We start from the raw sequence: 27,561 nt of genomic DNA, 5'->3' as shown, positions 1-27,561 counted from the left end.
ATTGTTAACGTGTGTCTGCTTTATTGTTAACTTGTGTTTGTTAACGTTTTCTTCTAGAGCATTCTTTCAATTTCACTGCTTGACTGACTTTTTTAAGCTTAATTGATTAAGCATGAGTCTTTTGCATAAAATTTGAGAGGAGTGTCATAGCCAGTTTAGCGTAGTGAAAACTGTCGTGCACGCTTTTTCTTGAGGCCGCAGACCCCTCCCCAGTCAGATTATTTTGCCTATGCCCACTTTAAATTTGATTGCCTCGCCAGTCTTTCAAGAACTTTTGGTCGGAAGTTAATCGGTTTGTTTCTAATGTTGGAATAATAGTATACACGTATTTCCTTCGATTTCAGAATTTTGATAATTTAGAATTAGCTTGTCATCGACCTAAATTATCAGAAACGTGCGCTTTTTGCTTATGCATAAGTAGGCTATGCTTTGGGTCGTGTTCTTATAATATGGATAGGGATATCGAAGATCTGAAGAAAGACATCCGTGGTGTTCTAACATCTGCTAAACATGGAATCCCGCAGCGGAAATTCCTCGCCGAGTTTGAGGAGGCAACGATGGAGAGACTTAGCCCACAGAAATATGGTTTCGATCGGTTGCACGATTTGATGATGTCAATACCTGATACCGTTAAAGTTGAGCATTCAATTGAGGGTGTGATTTATATTGCCGTTCAAAATGAAGCTACTGCTGGGGTAGCTCAGTTGGTCTCCAAACAACAGAGTAAGAAACGACCCAGAGTTAAAACTGGAGTATATGGTGGAAAATTTGCTCATCGATACGGCTCGTCTTCAAAACCTAATACGTCTCGGCTTTCATCTCGATCAGTAGCAGCACCAGTTTTGACGAAAACGCCACGGGCGCAATCTTTTGGCGTCGTCAACCAGAAATCACAAGGCGTACCTTTTGGCGGTAAAAATACTTCTAGAGACTATCCTATTATCGATCAAAGGACAGGTGTGACACAGAGGAATTACGCAATGTCTCAGCAGAATAGCTACCAACAATTGCCTCCTGTGACGTAAGTAAAAGAATCATTCATAAGAAGAGTTTTCAGTTTGCTCACTTTTGTTGCGTTAAGTACTCGTGATATTTTTTTTCTGATTTAATTAAGCGAAATTAATCAGTTTTACGTATAATTACGTATGATTACGTATCAGTTTTTTTCTCAAGCTGTTTATATGAAACCGTCCGTTTTTAGCAAATCTCAAAATCTAATTTCATCGAAAATTGACAGATCGCGAATAAAGACCAGGTAAAAGAGTGCGTGGATTACACTTTTGTTTTTGTCTAACTATATGAAAAGATATATAGGCAACGTGAATAATCTTTTGACAGCAGCGAAGCATCGGGTAGCATCGATATTTTTCTTTAATACGTTGGCTCCATCGATGATTCTTGCCACTATCTGTCGCATGTTTCTATGACTTTTACCGCTCTGCAACTAAATTTGTGTATGTGACATCATAGCTCAGTCTATTTTGGCGTCAATAGCGTGATAAATGTTCTGGTCGTGGGTAACTTACCTCAATAAAAAATGACTTCTACACGCTCAAATTTTAAATAATAACAAGAACATATGATTGAAATTGATTGAAAAATTTGTCACATGAAGAGTCAAAATAACCGTATCATTCATCTATTGTTTTACAGCAGCCTATTTTCCTGCAATCTTCCGGCTATTATATATTTTGATGAGATTTTCTGGAAACCTCCTGTCAAATGAGTAACATTTTCAATTGCTCTCGATCGATGTTTGTAGCAATCATTTTAAACGTTTGTGTCTTTTCTATGCAAAATTTTAACGACCGTTTTATAGAACATTCTTTCGATTTCACTTCTCGAGTTACTTTTTTACGCTTGACTTTTTGTTTTTTTTTAGTGATTTGAATTACCTGCATTCAGAAAATAACTCTGTTACTAAAATCAAACCGACTGTGAGAGCTGACCATACCTTGAGCGAGTAGCGTATTGATTAATGTCCCCAACTCTTATCTAAGAGGTAGCGGGTTCGAAATCCTTCGTAGGCAGAACCATTAAAAGTTTCCTAGCCTATTATTTCTCTTCTAAATTGTTTGCCTCGCCAGTCGTTCGAGAGTAATTCGTCCGACGGTAGTCGGTTTTTGTTTCCAATAGCTGCGTGACGAGAAGATGAGAGCCATTGTCTTTGACCATGAGAACCGTAGCTTTTTACAGCAGCATTTGTGCGATACAACAGTAATGAGTTCAGTTTCAATTTGCACAATTTAGCCCCAATAAAAAATAAACTTTTTAATAGTGAAAACTTTGTTCCGTCGAGTTCACCGAAATTGCGTATAAATCTGCATAAAGGGATCTGTGAAGTTGTTCCAAAAGTTTTGTCTCTATGTAAGGTCTTGTAGTTTGCTAAATTTTTGGAAGAAAATGTCCAAGAAATACAGCTCCGAACAAATTCTTTTTTTTGCGTATACGAAACGCTTCCTTGATCTACTTCTCCTCCAGTTGATAAAATCAATATCTGAAACACATTTTGGTATTGATGGAAACTGTTTTGGGATTATTTAAGGTCTTGTAGTTTGCTAAATTTTTGGAAGAAAATGTCCAAGGAATACAGCTCCGAATAAATTCTTTTTTTGCGTATACGAAATGCTTCCGCGGTCTGCTTCTCCTCCAGTTGATAAAATCAATATCTTAAACAAATTTCAGTATTGATAAAAACTGTTTTGGGGTTATTCAAGAAAAATACGAATTTTAACATTGTCGGAATTTTGGTCCCTTCCTTTCAGGTACTTAATTGTTTTGAATATTTTTTTGTCTGAGATTGCGCTCAATTGTTATAATGAGGTAGAAAAATAAAGCTGCTTAATTGCAGCTTATTTTTGTAAACAGTTACTAAACATTTCCTATAGAAATCTGATATATTTGATCAGAGTAATTTGTTTTACTTGCAGCAATATGCATCGATTTTTAGCTTCTTGAATCCTATCATAGCGAATTAAGAAATGTATGCTGAAGTACAGGCAAAGTTGTCTGTCTAATAATTGTATTTTCTTGAATTTAATTGAAGCGAGACTTGCCTAAGTTTCCGGCGTAATGATTTTAATAAAATTTTGGGCTTTTTCGAACGTCGACTCTATTTCATTCAAGCTATTTTTGTCAATTTACAGCGGAATAAAATTTTTTGAGAAAATCACAATAGCTGAGTGGGATGTAAAATTTAGTTCTTTACAGGAAAAAAACTTGGACAGCGAAAGATGTTAGCAAAACGGTATTTATTGCGGACCATGAAGTAGTATACTAAAATGCACGTATTGTCACGGGGGGGGGGGACGTCCCGCCCCCATGACAAATCTAGCATAACGTTTTGTCACGGGTGGGGACGTCCCCACCCGTGACGAATCGTGCGGTACATTTTTTTGAGGTCGAAAAATTTTGTCTCTCAATTTTGCCGGGGGGACAAAAACTTGTAAAAATTCTCTCGATTTGTGCCGGGGACAAAAACTTGTAAAATTTTCTCAAATTTATGGGGACAAAAACTTGTAAAATTTTTGTCAATTTTGTGCGGTAAGAAAAACTTGTGAAATTTTTGCCAAATTTGTTGTCTGGGCAAAAACTTACGATATTTCCAGCTATTTTGTGCGGGGATAAAAACTTGTTAAAATTTCACAGTTTTCTGGAATTATTGAAAAACTTGTGAATTTTTTGCAATTTTTTGGGGTCTATTAAGTTGATTTTAAAGTATAAAAATTCTTAAACCCTTTTTTAGTCAAAAAGACTATTCATGGGTTTTCGAAAGACATAAAAATGACTTACCTTTTCTTTATTTCAATCTCTTGATAAGTTTTATGTAATTTAACAAGATAAGTAAAATGGAGTCAAATTTTGGTGGTTTTTGATCCAACCTGTGGTTTTAATTTGATAGTTTTATTGCCCATGTTATCCCAGATTAGGGAGTGTGGGCAGATTAGAAAACCAAAAAAATTTAAGTGCCAGGGCTCCAAATTGAGAATTATTGTGTCTGATAAGAAATTTGCAGCGTCAGAGGTGAAAAGAATGCAACTTTGCAGAGAATAAGGAAGAAATATACGTATGAAATGGACAAAATAAATGCTCGAAACTATATGAAATGTTCCGAAAAAGTACTGAAAAAGTGTTTGAAAGTGTGCGGTAAAGCAATTCATCTACCACGTTTAAATGACGGGAGAGTTAGAAATCGAGAAAAAAATTGTGTATTTTTAGAAAAAGAAATTATTGTTTTTGGACAATTTTATGCAAAATACTTCCACAAAAAGCAATTCCATTATGCACAAATTGTTTTGCATTGTGAATGACAACAAGTGCAGAACGGTAAATTGTGTAACACAATGTGTTTGCGGGATAATGCAAATGTGATCACGTAATATGTTGTAAAACTTGGGGAAAATTCTAAAAAATGACGAAATTTTAACGGGAAAAACTGATGTCCGACTGAACCTTACAGCGTAACTTAGGCAGAATAATAGATTGCAGTCTATTTCCCTGATATACTTAAGAAAACTAACTTCTCTTTTTTTGTGAAGGAAATACTCTTTTTTTACTTTACTTTAATAAACAGTTTTCCTTTTCTGTTTTTGTTCTGATGGTTTCATAGCACTAACAATAACTATAGCTGTTTTTCTATAATGTTCATCTATTTTCATCCAATCTGGACTTGTTTTGCCGAACTCTGATTTGTTGAAGGCTGACTGAAGATTAATTTTGAACTTGTGCATATGACAAAATATGCTTGTTTTTTTTGTTTCGCAAGTTTTGGTCTCGGCGTTTGTGATTGGTTGGCCGAGTTTTAGGTATTATTATGTCTACTACATGCGCCAACAAGTGTTTTTCATTTCCATATGCACTTCACTGTGGTCGTCTCGGCTTCTCTGATTGGTCAGTCGAGTTTATGCTTTAATACCGTCTTGCACATGTTTGAACACGTGTTGTTTTATTATCAAAGACAAGGTGTGGTCTGTTTTATTACCATAAGCAGTTCAGTGTGGTCGTCTCCGACTCTCTGATTGGTCAGTCGAGTTCAAGCTTTATTACCGTCTTGCACATGTTTGAACACGTGTTGTTCTATTATCACAGACAAGGTGTGGTCTCTTTTATTACCATAAGCAATTCAGTGTGGTCGTCTCCGACTCTGATTGGTCAGTCGAGTTTAAGCTTTTTTACCGTCTTGCACATGTTTGAACACGTGTTGTTTTATTATCAAAGACACGGTGTGGTCACAAGTTTGAGTTTGTGTTTAAAAAGAAAGTAGTATGTCGTCGTCTCAAGATTACTTTGATTTTTATCACGAATAGCGCGTTCTGAAAAACGATATGTTGTTGCCTGTGTGAAAACATATGATAACACTGGAACTTATATATCGCTGAAACTTTTCAACAAAGAAAACGGAGACAGCGAATTTCGTTTCAATCAAAAACTCACCCTCTCTATGCAGGAATTGGAGCAAGTAGGAGAAAATATTGATGCTATCAGAAGAATAACTCTCTCCAAGTTTGCGAACGAGCAGAGCAGTTCTGGCAAAAGGAAGGTACAGCCTGGTTTCAATTTAGACACGAATGGTGAAAGTCGTAGCTGCAGATTCAAAAAATCAAAAGCCTCAGAGAGTGATAAAGAGAATTAAATAGCAAAAGAAAATGGTTGAAGCAATGTTTGAACGTACGCCTGAATATTATCAACAATTCCAAAAACTTTTTCGATATTTTATTTGCAATACTGAGCCTCAATTTGATTCTAATCTTACAAAAAACTTCGCATACAGCCAGCTCAAAATTGAAGATCCTTGCAAAATACAACCATTTCATTACCATGTCATTGCTGCTTTTGATCAATTACTGCAGTCCTTCAAGGATACTTCTTCTAAACCATATACAATCCCATGTCTCTTCACTTGTTTTCAACTGCTCATTCGGGGGTTTTCTCACATAGTGCATTATGGCGAAGTGATGGAAAAATTTCAAGAGGCAGTCAGTTATAACGACCAGCACAATCTAACTGTTTCATTTTCTAAGAAAAAAATTACCAAATGTCAACATGATAATGACACAGGATGTTCAAACACAAACTGATTTTTTGCCTACTTGTACGATTGAAAGATTTTATAATATTTATAATGGTGGTATGTACGGGGAGCTTTCAAAAATAATTGATATATTAAATAGTGGCTAAGGTTGTTTGCATGTTGATAATAGTTTGTTTTTGATAAATTTTAATATGGAATCGAAATCTTTTAATTAACAATTGTCTTGTTCTGTTGTTTTTGAAGAAAGAATTGAGCAACAAAAAGTTAATTAAAAAATATTAGAGCATATGATTAGCAAAGCGTAACAAATCAATATCGTTCATATTCAACATCAAAGGATATTCGTAACCAAACATCACATGCGCAATATAAATGCAAAAAGTCCACAGAGTTTTGATTTTGAACTGGTTTAAGTTTGAGTACTTGAGTTACTTCATTGTAAAACTCTACCAGACGGGAATACAGTATTTGGTAGTTTTGTATCGGGAGTCCAAGCAGGTCAGCCAAATAAACTTTGTTTTCGTGAAACAAAATAACCATCCAATGACTTCCTTCATATTGCGCTGGCGAAGCATTAACTACAACAAATCCTTTTCTTGTTAGCTTTGGAAAATTGTCCGCTGCAAAAACTCCATAAAAATAATATTTCAAATGAATACATTTTCCCAACAAATAGCGTATTTCATCACTATCCATCGGTGGGGTAGGTGATAATTGAGTTTTTGTCACCTTTCATTCCGAATTAACATAAAACGTTGAGCTTCTTTCACCCAGAAATGAAATTTCTACGTTGGCCGCCAATGCTCCGTCAAATGTAAGTTGAACTGAAATTGAGCAATTTGTAAGTTCTTGATGAATGAAATCATGAGAGGCCTCTTGCGTTGAAGTTAAATCAAAAGCTAGAATAAAGTGATTGGGATAATTGTCCAGAGTTATGCCATGCCCACCTTTGTCAAGAATATCCAAGGCTTCCAGAGTATTGAAGTAAGTGCGGTGGTTAAAAGTTGTTGAGACAGGAGTTCCAACAATAGATTGACCATTTCTATAGACAACAATCTGGCTCAAATTTAATTTCTGGTAGTGAAAAGGATTAGTGCGATTAGTTCCGAGGTATGCTTGATTTGTTGCCATTGCAATTACCATACGTCGTACAGGTTCTTTCGAGAAAATATCCTCATGTCTCCAACTTCTTATTCCAGTTGTAGCTAAAAAAAAGTTCGTGGTAATACTTCTGTATAGCGATACAAGGCAGGCGTTTTCTCAATTGCCGTCAAAACATGATCCGCTACTGTCATTTTTCTAACGTAGATATTAGCTTCAATTATTTTAACTTTGTAATGTTTGTTTGACTCTGAAATTACAGCAAAATCATTTGTAGACCTTCTAAATGAAATTCGCAGAGTAACACCACTAAGTAGGTGTTTATCACAAGTTAAAAAATCACTCGCCGGCTTTCCAATAAAATAGTTTTCCTGGGAATTAGCAACAAGAGCTTTTCTGGCCGCTACGTCGTCCGCGCGACCATCGGTGCCATCATCGGTGCCCCGCTCATCCTCGTAATATTATCCCTGACAAACTAGCCATGTGTTTTTTGCAGTTTTTCCTGAAGAAAATTCCGTTTCAATGAATGCTTTGTGCGCATAGTTTCCGTTTGTGTTGGAAATTTGAACACCGTTAGCAGAGACCGTGCATTCTGAAAATAAAGAATGTAATGCGTTATTGCTTAAGTATGGCGCGTCTGTATTTGTTGCATCAGTTCCTGTCCTTAAATTGCCGTCATTGTTCCGGGAGATTTTGCATTTTATTTCAAGGAGAAGTTTTTGTAAATCTATGAAATTGTTCCTGTCACCCAAAACTTTAAACTCAAGCATTGGACCATCCGGGGAATATAATGGTCCGACTTTTTGAGTAAAAGCATTGTGAAAAGTAATAAGCAGAGGCTGTTTTTCAAACAAATCAAGTGTGGTGTGTGTTGCCTCTGCGGGCAGTAATTTAGTATTCATTTTGAACTTTAGAAAAGAAATTTGACCGACTTCTCGTCAAAGGCTTCTTCTTACGAATGCCTTGTTTTGGTTTTTCACCGTTTGTTTTTAATTTACGTATTGTTTTTGATCCGCCCACTTGTTTTCTTACAGTTTTTTGCACAGTCGGCTTTATTGCTTGTTTTGGAGACTTTCATTGTAACTACATCTACCAGTTCAGGAGCTGCTTGAACAATTAATTCACGTCCAATCTTTTTGGCTACAGGCCAAAGAAACTTTCCTGCAATCGGTAATGCGGCTCTGCCAATACCTGCTGCTAAAGCCCCAAAACCACTTCCTCGTTGGCGATAGTGTCCTGAAAAGTATGGTGACACCGATTGCTGTTGATAGTAGGCTTCCATTCAGTCGAATTTTTTAAAATTTAATGTCAAATAACCTTTCCTGTTCCAGCGAATGGAACTAATTGTCCGGTTTCTGTCCGCAATTGAATTTCAATTGACTGAAAGTTTTTTGATAATAACTTTTTGTATTCCAAATTGCTGAAAACAATTCTGTGTGTTGGCTCTATTTCGCAGGGGCTACCGTTTTTCAGGCGTTGTTTTGAATCAATGACTCGAATAAGAGGAGCTTTAGTATCAGCTACGTATTGATACTCAATTATGTTAACGTAAATAAAAATCAGTTGCTTCCCTGCAGACAAATCAAAAGGATAATCACCAGCAAAAGTTTTTTCTTCGTCATCTGCCATGGTCAGATTTTCAAAAGTTTTCAACATCTTGTATCCAATATGATAACCAGACCCATCATGGATGCCGTTGAAACCTAGTATACTCGGAATATCGTTATCCGAAAAAGTAATTCCTTCGTTTTTACCAAAAAATAGGAATAAAACTCCATTGATTTTGTTAAATTGATAGTCAAAATGAGGCAATCCAGTAGCTGTTTTCAAGGATCTCAAAAGATGGTCACGGTTTTCATAGGAACCAATTCCAATGATAGCTCATTCTCCTCCGTATGGTCTGGAGACAGCATCAAATGGAATACTTTTCTGATAAAACTTAAGGCCTTCGGAAGAAAATATCTTCAAATCACTTTTGTTCACTTGATTTATTTTTGCCGGGAAGATAATTTCACTTAGTGCAACTCGCCAATCCCCCTCCAAATTAATTTCTTCATTGAAATAATTTTTGAATGAGGACAACGTGTTTTGAGGAAAAATATTCATAGATGCTGATGAAACTAAGTGAACCGTGAATTCATTCATGTATTGTTATTCCTTTGACTGGCTCTTGGGTTGCGTCAATGAGACTATAAGTAGGGGGATTGGTTGTAGGTATATCGTAAATCTCGAAAACTTCGTTGGTAAATGTTTGCTTGTATCCTTTTCTAAAAGGAAGATCCGCTTTTGATATTCGCACAAAGTCCCCAACGCAAAATTTTGAACGACGAACTAGTTTTGCTGACGTATTAAAAATTAATGATATCAAGTAAGGAACGTCTTTCTTTGTCACTTTATTGGGCGCCAATTTTGTTACTCTGTTGACTCTAGAGATAATGGTTTGTACAAAGCTCTGCAATTGTTTAATATACGAGTATGTCCATTTGTCCTCTAAATACTTGTATATCAAATTCTTGAGCGATCGCATAGTTCTTTCCGCAAATGCTGATTTTTTTTTTTCGCTGAAAGTTTTATAAACTTCGATTTAATTTTTCTGACATAGAGTGCTGAAAGACCCCTTAAATTCTGTACCAGCATCTACCCACACTTTTTCAAGTCGCTTGTTCCTTATCATTTTCTTAAACGCATCTGCTGTTGTTGTGGCGTACTTTGATTAAGGGTTCAACTCTTAGATAACGTGAGAGACAGTCCACCGCAACCAATAAATATTTCACATCTTTGTTCTCTTTTGCTAATTTATCCACATGAGCCAAGTCTAGCGACCAAATTTCGTTTATATCGTAGGCAATGCCCTTCAGTGTTGGAAATTTTTTTCTATATTTTTTATGCTTTGTGTGGGCATTTTTGCCCTCTAGGAACAATTTCACTTCACTTGGTTTCAAGTTTGTGACTCTTTGTAGATTTTTTACGCTTCCGTATGCTGCTGGACCTTTCGTATATTGTAACTCAAGCAATTTTTTCTCATTCGTCGAAAGACTCCCAGTCCTTCTCCTCTTGCTGAGTTCTGTCTTCCTTCGAAGTTTCGAAACCACTTCCGGCATGTGAGGATTCTTCTGTAAGTAATTGACTGGTTTCTTTGTGCTTGATTCCTTTTGGCGAAATAGTTTTCCTTTTTTTGATTTGGCAGTTCTTTGAGTTCTTTTCCGGATCGCAAATTTAGCCTTTCTGTTGATCACCAAGTTTTCTTTTATGTTTAAAACCTCAAGAATCTTAAAATAATCTGGATTACTTAGTTTTTTAGTTGGTTGTTGCAAATCATAGAGAAAAATAGGGACATTTATTCCTGTTGCTGTTCCGTCAACAATGAAATTTTCATTTTCGTCTATAACAACCTTTTTTGACTCTTTAATGAGGCTAACTATTTTCTCCGTCCTGGTAAATTTCGCTGGCGCTAAAACGTTAAGATTTGAAGAATTTTGTTCGCAGTTTTTTTGTCATTTCAGTGGGATCAATTGTTTCCCTTGTATCTAAAATTTCCTGGTACTCTTTTTTAGTGTCTTCATTTGGTCGCATATGGTTCAAAAAGGAAAATTGGGCACTGGTATGCTGAACACTGGGATCATTTAGAATTTGTGAGGTATAAGGTTGCTCTTTCATAAACTGACTTTTGGGAATCAAAATAAATTCTTCAGCAGTTGACATGGTTTAACTCAAATGGATGAAACAAAATTTTATAATGAGTTGAATCAATTCAAAACCGGTTTTGTTAGAAAAAGCGCTCGTCGTTTATCCATTGATGACTTTTTCTTGACAACACTTTCAAATATGTGTCTGTATTTTTCTAAGTCTCTTACTTTCACTCTAACATGACCCAGCAAGACATTGTGAAGACATTCACATAGAACCAGTATAACATCACTATCACAATTGCGCAGGTATTTCATTAACTGTTTTGGTTGCAAATGCACCATTTGCTTCAGTATAGATAATTTTCTCTTTCATTGTTTAGAGGGGTTGTTTCTGCTTTATTAGATGAAAGGTAGAACACTGTAGGACCTTGCTCAGTAATACTTGAACAGTATCGTAAACAATCAGAAGTTTTTGGATCAAGATCGATAAGCAAATGCTCAAATGGTTCTTTCGTTGCCAATTGATAGCAATGTTGAAAAATTTAACAAGATTTAACTGCTTGCCTGAAAATTCGATTTGTTGAATCTCGCGGGCTGATTTGAACAGAATGATGTGTGATGTGTTCAAGTCTATTGTACGAGATCACTTGCTCTGCTGATAAACATTGTGCTTTATGTAAATAACAGTAATCTTTTTGTGACGCCCTGCAGTGGCCAACTTAACAAATTCTTTGTCGTTATAAATTTCTTCGCACTAGTCGTCGATTATCAAAAGACAATTTTCAAGGTTATTCAAAAATTCTAAATTGGCATACTTTTTGAAAATAACTCTAAGTTTCTGCTCCATTTTGATGTATATTTGTTGCATTTCTCGGTATAAAAATATAATGTGGTTAAATTTTGGGTAAAATGTGGTTCCACTCAACATTTTGAAAATTAACTGTTTTGCCACAACCTGAGGGCCCTACAACGGCCATGAAGACTCTATCTTGCGTAGATATAATTTTATTCATAGTCTTGGATTTGGTAAAATGTATCCAACTAAACTTGACAATATGGATATCCAAACTGAGGTTTCTTCACATTTTGGTTTTAACACGGTTAACTTCACAATACAAAGTGATATTAGCAGTAAAATAACAAACATTTGCACAAAAAATAAAACTTCCGAGCGTGGCAGAGTTGTTTGGTTACAAAATTTTCAAGAGGATTTGCTGCTACTTTCTTTCTCAAAATAATTTTCCTCTACAACAGCGTCAACTTGATGGACTTTTACTCCCTCCATCTCAACACAAAATAAAAACTTGTTAAAAATGTATAAATTGGATATCAGTTTACATTAAACAACTCATAGCAATTAAACTCAGTTAGAAAGTCTTTCATATGAACCATAAAGCACTCAGAGAGTCTCTCAGTTTTGTTATAATGAACAATTTTGTGCACTCTTTCATCACCAAGTGTTCAATCTCTTTTGGCAGTGAAGGATCGTTTTTGTCAATTTCCTCACCAACCGGGTGCTTCGACATCAGTAAGAGTTTCGGAGGACAGACCTTGGGTTGATTTTTTGACATTCTGCTCTCTCCACTGGAGAAAAGGTTCAATATACACTAAATGAGTGAATGAGCGAATTTCGTCCTCAGTCAGCAACAATTTAACTTTTCTCTGTAAAAACTGGTTTCCGGTTTTTATGGTTTCGTCTTTGGAAATTGAAAGACACAGATTCCCGTCCCCGTAATCAAGGCACAAATTGTTGAACTCGGTGACAACGGTGCCTCCACTTTCGTCAATTCCTCTCTCATTGGTTAACCAGTTGAAATAGAAAATGGCTTTTTCTTTTGCACAATGTTTGTTGAAAATGTTTTTGCCCTTTGAATGATTTTGACAATTTTGTGTAAAATAGTTCACAGATATTGAAGGACACTCAAGTGAATTGAGATCAATAACAGGACATTCAAGCAATTCTGACAAAAACTTAACTTTTTCCGCTCCCTTAGCGTAGAATATTGCACCAGGATTCCGCAAGCGAACGCTTTGAATTATTTGTGTTAGATAAATATAGGGATCATTTCCTATGTCCCAATCAAGACCGTGCAAATTTCTACTCAACCAACTGAAAGATTGCTTTTGTTGAGTTGTTAACTCACTATAACTTGTTGGTGGTAAAAATGACACAGTCATGGTAGTCTTCAGTACAAATTCCAAACTCTTTAACAATAAATTTTTCTTTTCTGTGACGAACTCCTTCAACGTCTAACACAACCGTTTTGCTGCTCAGCATTCCAATAAGTGAAAAATTCACGGATGAAAGATCTTTTATTAAAGGCAAAATAATATTCCCGACAAATGCCCGCTAAAACAGTTGCTGCTTTTCCACGGAAGCATATAAGAATAACCAGGTCCTTGGTTATATTTTTCGTATATGAAACCTCCTGCGTCGTGTAAAAAAGCGTGCAAACGTAAAATTTTTGATACTTTTAGATACTTGTCGAGAGATGAATTGTCGATGCCAATTAGACCTCCATATGGACGCTACTTTAGAGCAATATCATGATCAAAGCAGTCCAACTCACTAAAATATTCACTTGCTGCCAGGAAATAGTTTAATCTTACTGATTTTTCAGGATAAGATGTAGAAATGTATAAGTATTTGTCGTGAATGTTTTCCAAACAGTTTCTACAAAGAACTGGTTGATCAAAACGCATGCCAAGTCTTTTTTTTCACTTACCAAACTGCAACTCAACAAAGTTTTTAATGCTTTTCGCTGAAGAGTCTAAACCACTTTTTATTAACAATCTTTAAACAAAGAGTGAATAAGATTTTGTCATTCTAATAATAGCGACAGACTAACTTATCGGGTTTTAATTTTTATAGTTTGAAACACTAAGAACCAATAACCGCAATGCTAACTGCGTGTTGTTTTTGTTTGTCCATGAATTCTCCAATTGGTTATGATAAGACATAGAACAACGCATTCGTATACTGTCTGTAGTCACTCTACTTTCGCCTTACTAGAACTAAGGTTAAATTTCAAAATTTGCTGTGTTTTGATTGGCTAAGTTAAAAACCAATTTTATCCAACTATTGTGCTCTACGTGACAAGTATAGTTATTGCTGTTTTCTGATTGGCTAAGATAAAAACCAAATATATCCAACTATTATGCTCTACGTGACAGGTATGTTTTTGAGCTATTCTTAGAAGCAACACGCCTAAACATGTAGCAAAAACAATTGAACACAAATAATCATTTTCTTTCAATTCTTGCATACTGTTTGGTTGCTCACAAAATCCAAATCTTTGCTCTAAAACAAACTGAAAATTGTTCGCAAACTCTTTTCACAGTCTTTCCTCATTTCTTTCTGTCTTTCTCCGCTTTTGATAACAATCTGATTATTCTCGAAACAGGATTGATACAAAATTCTTAAGTTCTAGAACAAATTGTTTTATCTTTTGATTATATAGAAAAGCTGACCAAAAGTTTTCACGACCTGAAAATTTACCACAACAAATCATTAATTGCAACTTCTTCAAAGTTTGAAGATGTCTCCGGTGGCAATTATTCTGAAAGAAGAGGCAAATCCCGATTTGAGTTGCGGGACAACGAGTGGATTACAATTAACCACATGGCGCTACCAATTGTAATTTTCGACTACATCCAATCATTCAGATTTGAAAAGGCGCTGATGAAAGGAGCACCGTACACGATCGAACATGTTACCGGCTACGTAAGAGAATTTGTTTTCAATCCAGAGACGATAGATGAAAATGTTAGGAAAACTCTTTACGACTATGATATCAAAGAGATTCCTCTATACGAAAATCAGGAGGGCTATTGGAGGGACCTGGAAATTATCGATAGTTGCTGGTGGATTCCAAAAAGCCCCGAAAGTCCAGACATTACAACTCGGTCAAATTCTCTACCACACTCAACGCCAACTCCTTCAACTCCCCAGGTAGCGGAAGTTTCCAGAATTGCCAGCAGCAGTCTTGAGACGACACCAGTGAGCCTTTGCTTTGCTCCAAAGAAACGGAAGCTTGATATCAACTTCTAATACTCATTTAAAGTCATTGTTTCTTCTTTTTCTCAGATCTTCTTGTGTGAAAATTATTTTGTTAGTATTGTTTGTTCCGTGTTATATAGCCTAACATTTCTTTCTATTTTTTTGTCTCAACGCACATTGTTCCACTTGAAATTAAATTTTTGCTTCCACTCCACTTTTATCTTATACACGGTAAACAGTATACTCATTCTATTGAACATGCGATATCGCGATAAAAATCAAAGTAATCTTGAGAGAAAGACATACTACTTTCTTAAACACACTCAAACTTGTGACCACACCGTGTCTTTGATAATAAAACAACACGTGTTGAAACATGTGCAAGACGGTAATAAAGCTTAAACTCGACTGACCAATCAGAGTCGGAGACGACCACACTGAATTGCTTATTGTAATAAAAGAGACCACACTTTGTCTGTGATAATAAAACAACACGTGTTCAAACATGTGCAAGACGATAATAAAGCTTAAACTCGACTGACCAATCAGAGAGTCGGAGACGACCACACTGAACTGCTTATGGTAATAAAACAGACCACACCTTGTCTTTGATAATAAAACAACACGTGTTCAAACATGTGCAAGACGGTATTAAAGCATAAACTCGACTGACCAATCAGAGAAGCCGAGACGACCACAGTGAAGTGCATATGGAAATGAAAAACACATGTTGGCGCATGTAGTAGACATAATAATACCTAAAACTCGGCCAGTCAATCACAAACGCCGAGACCAGAACTTGCGAAACAAAAAAAACAAAAGCATATTTTGTCATATGCACAAGTTTAAAATTAATCTTCAGTCAGCCTTCAATAAATCAGAGTTCGGCAAAACAAGTCCAGATTGGATGAAAATAGATGAACATTATAGACATACAGCTATAGTTATTGTTAGTGCTATGAAACCATCAGGAGAACAAAAACAGAACAGTAAAACTGTTTATTAAAGTAAAAAGAATTTCCTTCACAAAAAAAGAGAAGTTAGTTTTTCTTAAGTTTATAGGGGAAATAGACTGCTCAATCTATCATTTTGCCTAAGTTACGCTGTAAGGTTCAGTCGGACATAGTTTTTCCCGTTAAAATTTCGTCATTTTTTAGAATTTTCCCGAAGTTTTACAACATATTACGTGATCAGATTTGCATTTTCCCGCAAACACCTTGTGTTACACAATTTACCGGTCTGCACTTAATGTCATTCACAATGCAAAACAATTTGTGCATAATGGAATTGCTTTTTGTGGAAGTATTTTGCAAAAAATTGTCCAAAAACAACAATTTTTTTTCTAAAAATACACAATTTCTCGATTTCTAACTCTCCCGTCATTTAAACGTGGTAGATGAATTGTTTTACCGCACACTTTCCAACACTTTTTCAGTACTTTTTTGGAACATTTCATATAGTTTCGAGCATTTATTTTGTCCATTTCATACGTATATTTCTTCCTTATTCTCTGCAAAGTTGCATTGTTTCCACCTCTGACGCTGCAAATTTCTTATCAGACACAATAATTCTCAATTTGGAGCCCTGGCACTTAAATTTTTTTGGTTTTCTAATCTGCCCACACTCCCTAATCTGGGATAACATGGGCAATAAAACTATCAAATTAAAACCACAGGTTGGATCAAAAACCACCAAAATTTGACTCCATTTTACTTATCTTGTTAAATTACATAAAACTTATCAAGAGATTGAAATAAAGAAAAGGTAAGTCATTTTTATGTCTTTCGAAAACCCATGAATAGTCTTTTTGACTAAAAAAGGGTTTAAGAATTTTTATACTTTAAAATCAACTTAATGGACCCTAAAAAATTGCAAAAATTTAACAAGTTTTTCAATAATTCCAGAAAACTGTGAAATTTTAACAAGTTTTTATCCCCGCACAAAATAGCTGGAAATATCGTAAGTTTTTGCCCAGACAACAAATTTGGCAAAAATTTCACAAGTTTTTCTTACCGCACAAAATTGACAAAAATTTTACAAGTTTTTTTCCCCACAAATTTGAGAAAATTTTACAAGTTTTTGTCCCCGGCACAAATCGAGAAAATTTTTACAAGTTTTTGTCCCTCCGGCAAAATTGAGAGACAAAATTTTTCGACCTCAAAAAAATGTACCGCACGATTCGTCACGGCTGGGGACGTCCCCACCCGTGACAAAACGTTATGCTCGATTTGTCACGGGGGGGGGGGGGGGGGGGGACGTCCCCCCGTGACAATACGTGCATTTTAGTATACTACTCCATGACCATACCTCAGCGGTCTTTGAGTCGTTCACAACCGAACTTAGATTTATATGTTTATTGTTTCTATCACAACCGAAAGTATATTTTTTACTCCAATTGGCCAATTCAACTTGAACAGTAAACTTCATTTTCAAGCTAATGTCTCAACCTTTGCTCTCCTTTTACTGTCATGCGATCTATTATCCTTTTAATTATCAGTTCAAAGCTATGCTTGCTATTCTTTTGATCACGTGTATAGATTGCCAAATTGGAAATTGACATATTTGTTTAAAATTTCCTAAAGCTGAGTGTTGTACGTTGACTGAGAAAAATAGAACGAAGAGAAGGGAGATTTGAAGACATCTTGATGAATCTTTTTCGCCATGTTAATTGGTGCGTCTTAGTTTCCAAGTTCTTAAAGCTTTAGAATACTGAGTTGTTTTCCTGAAACTATTATAAAATTAAAAAATGAAAATCATTGTCCATATGACACCTTATGTGTTTCAGATCATCAGCTGCTTATATGCAGTTGAGACCAGCGGCTTATCCTTTGTCGTCATCCGAATTGTCGCCCAACATTTATAACTCAAAGTGAGCTATTTTCTACAATTTTTTAAGATCAAATTTAGTTTTCTTTCATTAAAAGTTGAAAGTGAGATTGAAAAGAAAGCATTTTTTATACAAGTGGCCCATTGAACTGGCCTAGTCAATATCAATAATTTTGAACTCGAATTTCATTTAAACCAGATTGTAGTCTAGCATGTTGTCACGAGAAAGCTGTTCTCAAATTCACTAACTGGATTGAAGTTGTATCTAAGCTTTGTATGAGCCGGTTTTTATTGGCCAAAACGTTTTGACGAGGTCTATGTTGTCAAGGTTTATGATTAATAAACGGGATTGATTTACGCATTGTGCTTCATAAGATGTCTTTGCTCGTTTGAACTATTCTTTAGAATAATATTTTAAGAATCTATCTATTGGATTTCGTTTAAACTCTTGTTACATTGAAGCACTATGAATTTCAAGAGGTTTGCTATAAAACTGGTGCTGTTTCAGAACACTTTATCATCCGCCTTTTCCTCCGACTAGAAGGGGCATTCTAAGGTAATGCAGAACCTAATGAGTTGGTCTGATCCGTTTTATCTGTTCTGTCTCCCTGTTCTTCTTTCCCTTTTATGTAAACGCAGGACAATTCCATGTAAAAACTTAAAATCAAACCTCTGTTTCAAAGCGAGCACGGTTTTTTTTTAAAAAAAAACCTTTATACTATGGGTGCTGAAATCATGGTTACCTGGTTTCTGGCTTCAAAGACCTGTTGTGGGAGTCGCTATGATACAATGAGTCGCTATACGAGAAGCGAAACTGTATGTTTTTGTACAAATCAGTACAAATTGGCCAGTCGTGTCAATTCAAATTTTAAATGAATAAATTTTAGCCATATTTTAACCAATAAGGGCAATAGTGCACCATATTTGGCTGATTGTTTGGGGACTCAGAGGACAAATGGAACAAAATCGGGTCAAAATCGTCCGACGATCAAAAACTATGGTCAATCAATATTCGTCCATGAGGTAGCCGAATGTTGAACTTGTCGACCTTTACGTGTCTTCGCTTTTCCCAATGACTTTCGTAGCGGATAGACGTTGAGTGCATGCATACATATTCACTGTTAATCTTATCACGGATTGCTACTTTGTTCACCTCAATTTTGAAGTTACCCCTGAGGAATGCTAGAACCATTAGCAACGCGTGCAGGCAAGCTTTAGCGAACTGGCGCTCTTTGACATTGTTGTACGACAGTACTCGAAACAATAGTAGTAATGGTAGTAGTAGCAAAGATTTTTGGGTATCCACGCGTTTATGCAACAATTGCTTTGTCATCTGGTTAGTTTTTCCAATTGCTACAGCTACCACTTTTGCAAAGAAAACAAACTATCAAGGTTGTCAACGCCGTCTGAACGTTATCTTTCCATTTGATGTGTCCTCTTATTGCAAATAAAAGTGGTGAAGCTGAATTCACTGCTTGCGTTAATTGGATTTGAATATGCATACGGTTACCTTCTTTAGCAGCGTACGGTTGCTCTTTTATATCTCAAATAAACAAGGAGGCTCAGTAATATGCGTTTGCACATTATTAATCAACCCCCCTCATCCACATTCTTGGCTTAATTGTCTGCAAATAGCATAGAGATAGGAAACTTCCAATATAAGACGGAGTATTGGATTTTCAAGGAAACTTGATGGATTTTCGGATATAGACAGACGTGTACCAGTGAGGTTAATTTTTAATTGCTCTCAAACTAAGTTTGAAGCAAATATTGTAAACGTGTGTGTATTTTTATGCAAATTTTTGCTTTACTGTTTTCGCGCTTCTCTAGAACATCGATCTCAGGTAATTTTTTTCACGCTTGACTTCTTAGTTATTGCGTGATTTGAGTAGCTCCCATTCTGAAGTAACTACTGTTTTTAACATAAAGCAGATTCTACGCGAATAAGTAGCACAGCCATTATTGCTTAGCGGTAAAGATGTCAGACTGCCATCCCGTAGGTGGCCAATTCGAACCCCTCTGGTGCTCCGTCGTTTCACCCAAAAATTTTAAGCGACACCCCCTGTAATTTAGCCTGCCCCGTATGTTGCTCGAGAGCAATTTGTCCGACTTTAGTCTGTCTGTTTTATTAATAGCCACGTCCTCAATACCAGGCGGCTATAATAGCGCTCCTATTTTCTTTACAATTCAAAGAATTTGAATTGTATTGGGGCGCTGTCTTTTTTTAAGATCTGATCACGCATTTTCATGATTTTTGAAGTCAAATTAGAGTAGTGAATATGGTCACGCCGAAACAGGAAGTGGAGCGAAAAAGCGAGTGGTTTGGCGGCGTGAATTTTTTTTTTGCTCTAATTTTAAAGTAGTGTGAGAAAACGGTGTTTGAATAAAAATTCGCTTTCTCGCTAGTGGTTTTTTGTTCACATGCGGCAATTTAACTTTGATTTTTACTGTTTTTATTTTTCAATTTTTTGGATTTGATTTTTTTCTAAATGGTTTTTCCAATCCATTCATAGTCCGTTCGGGATAGTTTTCTGTTTTGTCAATGAAAATTCTTTGAATTGTGCGTCAGGACTTATCCTGCTATGTTTTTTACTTCGTCTAACAGATTTTTGTTTCCTCTTACCCTGACTTCTTGGAATTGACTTTTTCAATGACTTACCTCACTCAAAAAAATTACTTCTGAACTCACTTATGGGACTATAAATTTTATGAACATTCACTTGTTAAAGGTCAATAGTGTGCATCTATGTAGTGCCAAACATATATGCCCTAATTCGTGATTATTAGAGTCTTGAGTTTTTGATTTCGAATATTAATTTTGGGATCTTCTCCGTTTGTGCCCCCCGGTACGTTATGCGCCCCCCAGTTACAGAGCGCGTGCCATTACATAGTAAGCCATTATGTAAAAAATATTGCACGCGCATCTGAGGGGTGCAAATAATATGCGCCCATTAAGCTGAGGGGGCACAAACGGACAAGATCCTAATTTTGAAAAGCCGTATTTTGAAGAGCTTAATTTTGAAGAGCTTATGTGTCGCATAAAACTGACAGTCCAAAGCTAACCCAAAAAGTCTAGTGGTTTTTTAAAGGACTGGTGGTCGATCTGTCTATCTAATCTCTTGTTTCAATTCATGGAAGACCCCAAGCGTCTATCGCGGCTATGTTCCGGCAATCTGCCGGCTATGTTTTCATTAGTATGGGCAAATATTCATCTGGGCAAAACATTTGGTCAAAAAGAAGTCAAGCTAATACAATTTCTCAAGTTTCTAATGGAATCTCTATTGATGTGATTAAAGACTTGAATACTGATGATTTCACGGTAATAGTAGCTTTTCATTGTCAACAACATGCGAACAGTTGTTAACCCTACATCTGCAAAAATATACAAAAGCAGAAAAATACGAAATGGTAAAGATTTTCGGAGAATTCAATTAAATTGGATTGTGGACGCCATGATTAGAACAGTAATACTCTAGCTATTCCGTTGCAACCTTTTAAAATTTAAAATGAGTCCAAAAGTTAACGAAAATCCTATATAGATGAAAAGTACACTAAAAATGGACAAATTTGCGTGAAATCAGCAGCAAACTAGAAAAACTGCTGTGCCTAATACTTTGCTATATAGTAGAGGTTTAAATAGTTCTCGTGTATGTTTATGAGAGTTATCTGAATAGGTTTTAGGGCAGTACTCTTGAAAATTATTGGCACTTTTATCTGGAAATAACTGAATAGGCGCTTGTTGCAAGAAAAAGCCGCCAAGATTTGACTGAAAGAAAATAAAAGCCCTGTGTCATCGTGGAAAAAAATAAAAGCAGAATTGTCATTGAGCTCATTTTAAATTCATTTTAGCAAAATAAAACAAAGTTTGAGCAAACATTTCAAAGAGAATAAAAAATTTTATTGAATTTTTATAAAAACTAACTAAGTTGGGTAATGTTCCCGGATTTGTTTCCAGTTCCTTTTACTTTTAATTTTAGGACTGTTTTCATTCTTGTTTCTTTTTACTAAAACATGATGAACTTAAGCGCGATGGTTCCTCGAGGAAGACGAAATTTGAAAACTAATTGAATACATTTTGAACGCTTGACGATACCCCTCACTCATTTAACCCCGCCATTTATTCACACCGAAATTGGTTTAACACTGAAATCTTTTATCTTTTTCGGCTTCCAAAAGAGCAATTAGCAAAGCTAAAGATCAAAAGGACTTAAATAACACAAAAATACTGACGAGACGGCTTTTTTTAGAGCAATGAATTTGATCAAAAAAGGGGCGATTGACGCCTACTTTTTCATTTGAATCAAAAAAAAGTTCACAGTCTGTCCTAGTCTAGAAGACGGAAGAACCGGTAGTTTTCAAATGAAAGGATGTAAGTTAAGTTTTTTAAAACCTACTTTCTGATCAGGCATAAATAGAAAATCAAAACAAAATTTAGCCGCATGTGCAACCTAATTTTCAATGAAATCCAGATAGATATTTTTGTTAGCAGCTACGCTGTGCAAGTTTCATATCCAAATGCTGCAAAACTTTTCCAATTAGGGGTCCCATCATATGGGTAACGAGAGGAATCAAATTCCCTAATGAGTCAAATTATGAGGCTTCGCCGTAACTCCTGAGGATGCAAGGAAGACGCCAACTGAAACATATCATGATGGATTTCAAATTTAAGTTGACATCAAAACACAATTATTTCAAACACAACTAAAACAAACTGGCAAGAGCTCTGAAAAAATTAATATCAGTTTCCTCCCGGTAAATTTCATGCAAAAGTTCTGCATCTTTTCTTTCAGGCTCTCATACTTTTTCTTCTGTGAAAATTTTGCCCGGATGAGGGATTCACAAAGTTCCACTTCAACGTCTTTGCAGATTCGCCAAAAGATTCAATATTGTCGGGTGGGATTCGCTGAAAAAGGCTTATATGCCATAATGCCAGCCCTCAACAGCGTTAGTTGTTCTTGCAAATCCCTCTATGGCTGCGTCTTTCATTCGATTTGTGGGGGGAATATAGGAGGAGGGTTCAATAATGGACACTTGATAATAATTTGATCGAAAATTTAAACAATGCTTGTCTTTTTTAATAACCAAGCTATCTAAGTGCTGTTGATCCGCCACGTTTGTTATTTCCTCGACAATCATTTTAATTTTTCTATTTCCTCAGTTGTTTTCGAAAGCTTGAGCAGGGATCATTTCAATCCAAGTTCTCCAATTTTCGCAACAAAATTTTGGGTTAGTTGGAAATAGCAACCCGGTTGCATTGAAGATGGATTTTGCTTTTGCCATGCATTAATTGGGGCAAGTTCAAAATCTAGCAAAACTTATCGGGCTTACAATCGGGGGCGAAGTTTTCTAAGGCATCAAGTAATCGGCTGTATGTTTGTTTTACGTTTTGTTGGGAAGGATAGCATACAGACAAGCACGAGTAATACCGAAATTATATAGATGAAGGGTGTAATTTTGGTAGAAGATCTTAGGCAATAATTTAAATGTTCCGTCCGCAAGCCAAAACTTAGAACCTTTGAGAAGGGATAAAGATCACCAAAGATTAAATTAACGCTCGTTGTCATTTTTTCCTCTGTCATACCGCAAACACTCTTTAAAAAGTATCAAGCGTATCAAAATGCTGATCCGGTGGTTCATGAATTGACTCGGTTTGCGTATACTTTCTTAAACTCTGCGATGTTTTTATTATATTGGGTTTTGACGGCAATGCATACTGTAGTGAGAATGTCGGTTACTAGTAAAATTGTGGAAGCTACGTCTGTTGCGGGTGTTGTTTTCACTTCGAGCTTTGATCTCTTTTATAACGTTTCGTGTGACCGGCTTTTTAATAGGGGCATTTTGATTGTGCTCACCGTTTACGCAAATAAGTTGGGCATCTTGTGTAATTGCGAAAATGCGGCACTTGTAGTTTTGATGTTTTGAGCAATTCCAGGCAGTTGTAAACGTGTTTAGTCTGTTAACTAAGAATTAATGGCCTTCTACAACCAATATTTCTGTCTTTGGAAGAAATGGTTAAATCAAGTCGGCAGTTATCATACTGATTTCAAATTGCAATGAAACAAGAAATGTTCTAGAGTCCATCCACTTTTCATTTGCCTTTAGTTCCCCATTAGGGACTAGATGAGATAAACTTATCCGCTAAATGTTTGTTTTGTTTTTAACTATTGAGTCGTTAGCTTTATTTTCCTTACAATTATCAATTTACAGATTAAAATCGGGTTGAAATGACTTCGGTGTTCACGCCTCTTTTATTTCACCCCGATTTTGATCTCTATTAATTAGAATAAATAGAATTGATTGAGACCTAATTATACTCAATTATAAGATGCTTAAAATCGGGGCGAAACAATATAGGGTTGAATTTATTGAGAGGATAAATGATATAAGGGTTAAAAAATCGGGGTTAAAAGAATAGGGTAAAAAACAGTATACGGTGTGTATATAGTTCCTTTCCCCCACTAAGTGGGGCCGGAATAATACGACATGTTTTCATTCTATTCATGTATGCAAACTTATTAATCTAAAATAAACGATAAATTACTAGGGTACGTGTTTTTAGAAAATGTAAGTTGAGCTCTGCTTGCGAAGGGTTTAAGTCTGATCTTTAAATGCCCTTGAAAATGTGTTTGAAGGAATCCAGATGAAATCAGTTCACTGCGAAAAGATGGGAATGAACGAGAACGACATGAAAGAAGTCAACGGGGAGGTGCATATGAACCTGCAGTGTTGTCCGATAGCCGAAAGGAACCACATTATCAACCTGGTTAGTTAGTTAGTCATGAGAAAAATTATTTTTGACTTAAAACGAGAAATTAAGTGTATTGGGCTGACGCTTTTAGACATATCGAGTTATGAATTGATTTTAACGAGGCCTTATTTTGTTACTTGTGCGGCTGTTCCATGCTGTCAAGTTTGCTTGTTTAATCTTTATATAGTTATAGAAGGTGATGATAAAGATGGTTTTCAATCACATCTCTGTCAGCCTCAATGTTTCAGTAAGAGTTTCAAGGCTGCGAGAAACTGGGATACTGTAAAATAATAATTGCATTTTTTGAGCTCAGCGTTAGACTTTAAACCATTTTGCTGTGTTTCAGATCCTTACGAAGAGTTTTATGACTACATTGAGTGAGTAAATAGTTTTTAGCCATCAATAATGTTTTGTATTGCTCTTTGTTGAAAATTGTTGTTGATTATTGTTGTTGCCTTGCCAAGTATATTGGATGAACAACGTATTTCAATTTAACTAAATTTACTAGCGATTGCTGTGGCGCATCTGTATCGACAGGGGGCTTTTATATATCCAACAACTAAGTTAAGGGGGGGGTTGAGCGTGAACGGAGAGTCTCTAGATTTTCTGCTTCCAAAAGAAGTTGGAACAAATTGCGAATGTATTTAATGCAATAGAACATCGAAGGATGACTGTAGAAATTAATTTGTTCTTTGAACGGGATCCTCGCAATGTCTATTCAATGTCCAGAAACTAGTTTTCAAAATATTGTCTCACTTTTCAGTCTCAGCAGTATTGGGTGCAAGAGCTGAGCGGTAATTAAACCATTGTGAAAACAAGGCCCAAAATCTATTATGAGAACAACGTAAAACAAGGAAGCTCGGTAAATCTTGGTACACATAATGTTCCGATTCCTACTTGTATTGGGGCGCTGGCTTTTTTTACGGCTCGAAGAGGAGTATTGGTGGGGCGTCCTTTTTTGATCGATAATTTTTTTATAGTTTATTTAAAGCAGGATGTAAAAGTGAATGGCGCACGTGAATACTAAGTGTTAAGGTCAAACGGGTGAAGGAACTGGAGAGTGAAGAGAAGAGAGAGTGGTTTTCCGTTCATGCCGCGTTTTTGAGAGAGAGAGAGAGAGAGAGAGAGAGAGAGAGAGAGAGAGAGCGAGAAAAGTAGGTGTGAAAAAAATTTCTCTAAGCGAGCAATATTTTTTGATCACGTGCGGAATGTTCGTTGCAGATTTTTAAGTTTTAACTCCGAACTTTTCAGTCAGAGTTGTTTCTCTCCATTATCTCAACTAGTAATAGTGTGTTTGGAAGCTTTTTAACCTTATAAAGAAACTAGTTTACGATTCATTTTTGAGCTGTTTTACCATACATAATTCATTACTTATTAATAGCCGCCCTTATCTTAGCTGGCTATTATAGCGCTCCTAATTTTTTTTACTTTGTCGAAAAAAAATTGTTTTGCTTTACCTCATTTTGCCGCTTTTCAACATTTTGCGTTAAATCTTTTTGACTTCTCCAGACTAGTTTCTCTCTTCTCTCATTCTGCTAAAAGGTGATTTTGAACATCAGTTGCTCAGCAAAGCAATTCAAAATGAAAAGAGTCAGTATGAAAAATTGGAGTCAGAAATGGAAACGGGATAAACCCATTAAGCCCAATTTTAGATGCCCGCTCATTGAACGTTGTTCCTATAAGTGTCAGTTACCATCTCTAATGCTTATTGGTATTGATAGTAGCCTCTCTCTAAGAAACAGAAGTATGTTCAACTGCAAATTGCCATAAAATAAATCGGACTTAAAAAATGCTTATGTACAAAAATCTTTTTCAATATCTTCTATTCTTTCAATCCCAATCATGCTTACTGGAATCAACGGCGGCGGTTTTTCGGCAATCTGCCGGGTATATTATACAATTCTGTTTAGAATTTGCGGATTTATGTAGTTAAAGTTAGTTTTCTTAGCAGGTTTGATGAACCGTCATTTTGATTGAATATTTGTTGCTTCTGTTGGAGAAAATTAATGAACTAAGGCAAAATTTTTCGTAGATTTTTGTTTTCGTTTTGAAAGGTTTTTTCCGATTTCTTTTTTCCAGTTCTCGTTGTTTTTTCTTGGTCAATTCTTAGGTAAGAGCTATTTTATAGGTGTTGCTACTATGAGGTGACACCTGAAGTCTAGACATGGCAGTTTTCATGGAAATAAATTACAACAACTTTTTCAGGTTTTTTCTTCTCATTCTTTAATTGGTGCATAGTTCTCCTGTATTTTGGATTAGTGACTGATATATTAGAAGAAGTTATTATTTATATTCTCAGATTAATGGTTGGGAAGAATGTTGAAAACTAAGCAGGGCACTTTTCGCTTAACTTAATTTAACATTTTTTTATTTTATTACTTCACTGTCAATTATTGGGTGGATACCTGATATTCAAGAGGTTTATTAACAGTGTTCCTCGAATACATTTGTCAGTTGAGTTTCAGCATTTTGTGGAGCCCTTTTTAAGAGAATATCAGGAGGAATATCTTTTGGCGGTATCCGCCGTCTTCGATTTTGCCTTTCCTCTTCTCTTTGAACCGGTTTCTGAGGTTGTCTGTCAATTGCTATTTTTTGTTGCAAACTAACTGTTTAACAAACGTCTTCTGTCTAAAGTTTTATGGATTTGCAACCAAAATTGAGCTTTTTCAGATGCTCTACCGTTTTCTGCCCAGTATTTTTAACATGAAATTTCTTTGCTCTTGGTTGACTATTGTTGTTGATACAGGCCCACGTCTTGGCAAGTTCATTATATGAACAACGTATTTCAGTTCGACTTAAATTTCTTAGCGATTGCTGTTTTGCATGTGTATCGCAGGGAGCATTTATATATCCAACAACTATGTTAAGGAGGGTTTGGGCCTAAACGGAGAGGCTCTAGACTTTGTGCTTCTAAAAATAAACAAATTGCGAATGTATTTCATGCAACAGAACATCGAAGGCATGACTGTAGAAACTAATCTGTTCTTTGAGCGGGATCCTCGCAATATCTATTCAATTTCCAGAAACTAATTTTCAAAATATTGTCTCGCTTTTCAGTCGCAGCAGTATTGGGAGCAAGAGCTGAGCTGTAATTAAACCATTGTGAAAACAAGAACCAAAAAGCCATTATGAGAACAGCGTAATATAAGGAAGCTCGTTAAATCTCTGCTACACATAATGTTCCGATTCCTACTTGTATTGGGGCGCTGGTTTTTTGTACGGCTCG

General features: G+C 35.9%; 1 protein-coding gene across 3 annotated transcripts in view; it reads left to right on the top strand.

The window, feature by feature from the left end:
- The first annotated feature begins 304 nt into the window (after positions 1 to 304).
- LOC142342676 (uncharacterized) overlaps positions 305 to 27,561 on the top strand; it is an 83,675-nt gene continuing 56,418 nt past the window's right edge. The window contains exons 1-5 of one of the 3 annotated variants that reach the window (XM_075394158.1): positions 305 to 1,021; positions 17,547 to 17,630; positions 18,096 to 18,143; positions 24,220 to 24,350; positions 24,682 to 24,712. In XM_075394158.1, the coding sequence (XP_075250273.1) occupies positions 450 to 1,021; positions 17,547 to 17,630; positions 18,096 to 18,143; positions 24,220 to 24,350; positions 24,682 to 24,712 (866 nt within the window). In that variant the 5' untranslated portion in view covers positions 305 to 449. The remainder of the gene's footprint in view (positions 1,022 to 17,546; positions 17,631 to 18,095; positions 18,144 to 24,219; positions 24,351 to 24,681; positions 24,713 to 27,561) is intronic. The other 2 variants (XM_075394159.1, XM_075394160.1) reach the window with 2 other exon arrangements.

This window comes from Convolutriloba macropyga, chromosome 7 (genome assembly GCF_964194025.1).
Source record: "Convolutriloba macropyga chromosome 7, txConMacr16.3, whole genome shotgun sequence".
NCBI classification, from domain to species: domain Eukaryota; kingdom Metazoa; phylum Xenacoelomorpha; order Acoela; family Convolutidae; genus Convolutriloba; species Convolutriloba macropyga.
Note: the sequence above shows the minus strand (reverse complement) of the source record. Positions and strands in the feature narration are given on the sequence as shown.